This window comes from Salvelinus fontinalis, chromosome 1, assembly GCF_029448725.1.
Source record: "Salvelinus fontinalis isolate EN_2023a chromosome 1, ASM2944872v1, whole genome shotgun sequence".
Classification (NCBI taxonomy): Eukaryota; Metazoa; Chordata; class Actinopteri; order Salmoniformes; family Salmonidae; genus Salvelinus; species Salvelinus fontinalis.
This window is the reverse complement of record NC_074665.1, coordinates 39,210,331-39,216,330: the sequence shown is the minus strand read 5'-3', so window position 1 is coordinate 39,216,330 and position 6,000 is coordinate 39,210,331. Positions and strand designations below refer to the sequence as shown.

The 6,000-nt window shown below is 39.7% G+C and overlaps 1 protein-coding gene across 1 annotated transcript in view; it reads right to left on the bottom strand.

Annotated features, from left to right (window-relative positions):
- Window positions 1-461: 461 nt before the first annotated feature.
- The window catches only part of cpn1 (carboxypeptidase N, polypeptide 1), a 146,823-nt gene continuing 141,284 nt past the window's right edge, over window positions 462-6,000 (bottom strand). Inside the window, exons 7-9 of the mRNA XM_055920873.1 lie at window positions 2,943-3,042; window positions 1,630-1,748; window positions 462-1,048 (exon numbers count right to left, since the gene is read on the bottom strand). Coding sequence (XP_055776848.1) covers window positions 938-1,048; window positions 1,630-1,748; window positions 2,943-3,042 — 330 coding nt within the window. The 3' untranslated portion in view covers window positions 462-937. The remainder of the gene's footprint in view (window positions 1,049-1,629; window positions 1,749-2,942; window positions 3,043-6,000) is intronic.

Here is a 6,000-nt window from a genome sequence, read left to right as displayed (position 1 = left end):
TGTCTGAGTATTGGAGTGTGCCCCTGGCTATCAGTCAATAAAAATGGTGCTGTCTGGTTTGCTTAATATAATATAATATATACTTAAGTATATTTAAAACCAAATAATTTTTGACTTTTACTCAAGTAGTATTTTACAGGGTGACTTTCATTTTTACTTGAGTAATTTTCTGTTAAGGTATCTTTACTTTTACTCAAGCATGACAATTGAGTATTTTTTACACAACTGTCTATAACCTACATTTCTATGTGAATTTGGTCGAGTCGCCCAAACAGTTACATATTGCAGCTTTAAAAAGTCAGTAAAAGGAGCTAAACTTCCCTTCACTAATTTCCACAGTGATTTTCACATGTTGCTTTCAAACTTATTACAACGATGAAATTAAACATTTGTTCACAAAAAATATTGTCCTCACATATTAGCATAATTTTTTATATTGTAAATCATAGGAATTAGCCGACTTGAGTGTAGTATTCCTTTAATTAACTAAAGCTAGTATCACATTATAAGATATCATATTTCATAAAACCAATTATTTCAACAATTCATCTTTATTTTTATCTTTAAATAATTGTTTATCTTTATAGTATTGAAATGATGTGCTATGCTGCTATATAGATATTTTTGCACATCATATTATTGCCTCTAAAATGTATACGACTTCAATGACTAATACATAAAGTAAAGCATTCACCACCTTTTATTGTTGATTCATTTCATGAAATTACTGGAAATCGATGTATTTTTTTTACTCAAAATGTGAACACGAAAACTGTCCTTAAAAAATCACAAAATTATAGAGCTCATACAGTACAAATCAGGAGTAAATCAGGCTTACAAAATAGGTGTATCTTTAAGTGACATTTATTACACATTGTCAATCGTTCCCTCTGCGTGGACATGTGGGTGTGTTCTTTGTTTATCTCACACCCATGTCTCATCTTGGGCCCAGGTTTAGGGGGACCTTAGCTGAGAAGAGGTTTTTCTTGCTGTGGTGGGACTGTGTCAGATTTGTCTCTTTTGGTGCCACTTTCAGGTAGAAGTGCAACTGTAATGAGTAAGAAAATAGAACATTGAGTTTGAGGGACAGACTTGCAAAACCGAATGAAATTAAAGACATCCTCCGGAACTTTGACAACTAGTACGTTTTTTTTTTAAACCTCCCGCTTTGGTCTGGATGTGTCAATGTGTAGTTCATACATGCATAATCTATGAGCAAAAGTACTGTTTTACCTCAATTATCCACAAAATCCCAGGTTTGAAAGTTACTGTTCACTGGAAGCTGTGCAGCGCAATTTTCCCTACATTTTCCTCCACATGGGCCAGCCCCCTAGCAATTCAAGTTCTAGCCAATGAGCTTCAGCCCCATGCCATTTGAGTGACAGCTAGCAAGATGCCCACACAGCAAAGTCAGAAAGAGAGATCAATGACGTGGTGCACATATCTGCACCACGTTTTTGGTGCGCAATTTTGGTGACCATTTCTGACTTGTGAGTTATACTTTCAGATCTACTGGCTAAAAAGTGTACAAAAGTACAGGAGGAACTCTTTAAACAAAAATTGTTTTAAGGCTGATATCATGCCTAACATTTGAATAAACTCTCATTCTCCTCTCACACACAGTCTCACCTGTATAGCCTCAGCAGGTCCCACTGTCACCGTGCTGGTAGAGGGCAAGTATCCTGATGCTGATGCTGTCACAGTGTAGGTGCCTGGTAACAGCAATCTGAAGTAGTCTCCATCCACACCTCAAAGACAACATACAAGTAACATAGGTTCAGTGTACACTCCTGGTAAAGACTTGAAAAAATAGGCAAAGACTTGAAAACCTACAAACCTCAGATTTCCCACTTACTGGTTGGATTTTTTCTCAGGTTTCTGCCTGCCATATGAGTTCTGTTATACTCACAGACATCATTCAAACAGTTTTAGAAACTTCAGAGTGTTTTCTATCCAGATCAACTAATAATATGCACATCTTACTTCTGGGACTGAGTAGCAGGCAGTTTACTCTGGGCACCTTATTCATCCAAGCTACTCAATACTGCCCCCAGCCATGAGAAGTGAACTAGTCCTCAACATCTCTAAAAGCATTGTACAAATCATTCCCTAAGTTCCCACAGCAAAGGTATTTCAAAACATTAACACAGCAAAGGTGAGTGAAAAAAAAACGAAAGCTCTGTCAGCAGGTTTGCTTGTGTAAATGCAGATCAGAGGTTGGCACAGTTGTATTCTTTTTAAGATTCTGCACATCACAGTCTTATGCAATTCATTATTGATTGATTCATTGTTTGGGTTATTGATAACTACATTGCAATTAGCACCCTACTCATGAAATATTAGTTTAATATTAGCCATGCGAGAGAAGGGCTACCCCTGGTGGAAGGAGGCTGTACGGCACAAAATAAGTAGTGACACGTCACAATGTAACATACCGCGTCAGAGGGGTCCGTTTTTTCATCTTTTTCCCGAAAACTATTTGTGCATTACCATGTCAATTAACGCTGAATCGAAACTTAGTTCACACCCCGGATTTTGATGAATGTATGCTTCTCAGAAGTAGTTTTCACATGTCCGAACTCAGAATCAAATATGCTTCCCAAAAATACCATGGTCGCAGTGGGATAACGTTTATTTTTATTAGTGCCATAAGTTAGCCTGATTTCAGATGTGTTCATGAAACACAAAGGCTATTTAAGGTAAACATAAAGAATAAACACCCAGTTCAAAAGATTATTGTCCCCAATTTATTCAAAGTGTCTTGTTGTATTCTATTGTTAAATTATGGAAATTATATCTGTAGTTGACTAAGATCTGTGCAGACGTACCTACTAGTAAGCCTAAAAACGTTGGTATTGCTCAGGGTTTTTAGCTGGTTGTACGTGTTTTTGTGAGAAAAACATGTCTCCACTGATGTAAAATGGTTTCTCTTCCCCTCTTACCAGTGGTCACATCGTGGTTGATACCAGCTACTGAAATCTCTGCGTTGCCGATTGGGTTGTTGTTTGAATCATACACCATTCCTTTGATCCCATGATGCACCTGGAGAGGGCGCAAGGACAGTTTACTGAACCCCCCCAATAGTGCAAGAAAACAAACCTTTGCTTTTATAATACTACACCTTAGAGCTGGGCGATATGGACTAGAAGTCATATCATAATACAATTTTTTTTACCATTTTGCTCGATAACGATAAATACAACGACATACAGTGCATTCGAAAAGTATTCAGACCCCTTACCTTTTTCCACATTTTGTAACGGTACATCCTTATTCTAAAAATAATTAAATATAATTTAAAAAAATCCTCATCAATCTACACAATACCCAATAATTACAATTTTCTTGCAAATGTATTAAACATAAAAAAACAGAAATACCTTATTTACGTAAGTATTCAGATCCTTTGCTATGAGAATCGAAATTGAGCTCAGGTGCATCCTGTTTCCATTGATCATCCTTGAGATGTCTCTACAACTTGATTGGAGTCCAGCTGTGGTAAATTCAATTGATTGGACATGATTTGGAACGGCACACACCTGTCTATATGAGGTCCCACAGTTGACAATGCATGTCAGAGCAAAAACCAAGCCATGAGGTGGAAGGAATTGCCCATAGAGCTCCGAGACAGGATTGTGTTGAGGCACAGATCTGGGGAAAGGTACAAAAAAATGTCTGCAGCATTGAAGGTCCAAAGGACACAGTGGCCTCCATCATTCTTAAATGGAAGTAGTTTGGAACCACCAAGACTCTTCCTAGAGCTGGCCTCCTGGCCAAACCGAGCAATCGAGGGAGATGGGCCTTGGTCAGGGTGGTGACCAAGAACCTGATGGTCACTCTGATAGAGCTCCATAGTTCCTCTGTGGCGATGGGCGAACCTTCCAGAAGGACAACCATCTCTGCAGCACTCCACCAATCAGGCCTTTATGGTAGAGTGGCCAGACGGAAGCCACTCCTCAGTAAAAGGCACATGACAGCCCGCTTGGAGTTTGCTAAAAGGCACCTAAAGGACTCTCAGACCATGAGAAACAAAATTCTCTGGTCTGATGTAACCAAGATTGAACTCTTTGGCCTGAAAGCCAAGTGTCATGTCTGGAGGAAACCTGTCACCATTCCTACGGTGAAGCATGGTGGTGGCAGCATTGTGCTGTGGGGATGTTTTTCAGCGTCAGGGACTGGGAGACTAGTCAGGATTGAGGGTAAGATGAGTACATAGAGTTCCTTGATGAAAACCTGCTCCAGAGCGCTCAGGACCTAAGACTGGGGCGAAGGTTTACCTTCCATCAGGACAAAGACCCTAAGCACACAGCCAAGACAACGCAGGAGTGGCTTCGGGACAAATATCTGAATGTCCTTGAGTGGCCCAGCCAGAGCCCGGACTTGAACCCGATCGACCAGCTCTGGAGAGACCTGAAAATAGCTGTGCAGCTACGCTCCCCACCCAACCTGACAGAGCTTGAGAGGATCTGCAGAGAAGAATGGAAGAAACGTCCCAAATACAGGTGTGCCAAGCTTGTAGCATCATACCCAAGAAGACTCGAGGCTGTAATTGCTGCCAAAGGTGCTTCAACGAAGTACTGAGTAAAGGGTCTGAATACTTATGAAATGTGATATTTCAGTTTTTTGTTTTTATAACTTTACAAAAACTTGTTTTTGCTTTGTCATTATTGGGTATTGTGTGTAGATTGATGAGGGGGAGAATTTAAAAAAATCAATTTTAGAATAAGCTGCAACGTAACAAAATGTGTAAAAAGTCAAAGGGGTCTGAATACTTTCTGAATGCACTGTATATATTTCTTGACGCACAGTTACTTTCCATTAGCGTCAGACATCTAGACAATTTTTTTCCAGCGCTAAGGAAACAGATGGTATGATTCAAGAAAAAAGTTGTCTATTTCATCTAACACAACCCTTTTCCTGGAGATCTACCGTCCTGTGGGTTTTCAGTCCAACCCTAATTTAACACACCTGATTCTACTAATTAGCTGCTCAACAGGACCTAAACTAGCTGAATCAGATATGCCAAATTAGGGTTGGACTGAAAACCTACAGGACAGTAGATCTCCAGGAAGAGGGTTGGGCAGCCATGATCTAACATATCCATGGAAAGCATGATTGATATTTTGATGTGCAACCTGTTAAAATGGGATCCAGAATTATCAGATTTATTTTGGGCTCTTTACAGATGAATTTGCCTAAAATGTTTTGTGCAAATTGGCCTAGGCCTATACTACTTAATTCACCACCTGAGTAAGTGGGAACTCAAAACATTTAACTAGAGAGATAACTCTAAATATGATCTTGTTGCTAGATAGCCATGTAATTGGTAAATGTTATCAATAAATGTAATGTCCAACCAAGACCTTCCAGCGCTAGGCATACGCTTCTTGATGTATTCACTGCAAATGGGACCATTTGCTCTGTGGGCGCAACAAAACCATACTACATAGCCTACTCCAATTGTGAATGGTTTTGCTCAATATTGAGGGTTGAGAAATAAATGATATACCCACAGAAAGCTGATACTCTCCACTCTTTAACAATAACATCAGTAGTTGCTTTAAAACAGTTTTTCCAGCAATTGCATTTTGAAATGAGCAACGATCATTTGCTTGTGCTTATGCCTCCCGAGTGGCGCAGCGGTCTAAGACACTGCATCACAGTGCTAGAGGCATCACAACAGACCCGGGTCTGATCCTGGGCTGTATCACATCCGGTCGTGATCGGGTTAGGGGAGTGCTTGGTCAGGGTAGGCCGTCATTGTAAATAAGAATTTGTTCTGACTTGCCAAGTTAAATACATGTAAACATCTTTTTTTTTTTTAAATACAAATCTGAATCCATCTCTCCCTCTGTTCTCACAGAGACAGGAAGTGAGAGTGGCTCGGTCACACAGCAGCCAGCAGCGAAACAGCGACAGGAAGATGCTTTCACAGCAGGAATCAATATAATGCACATTACTGTTGACCAAATAATAGTTTTTCAAAAAACAAATCTGTAG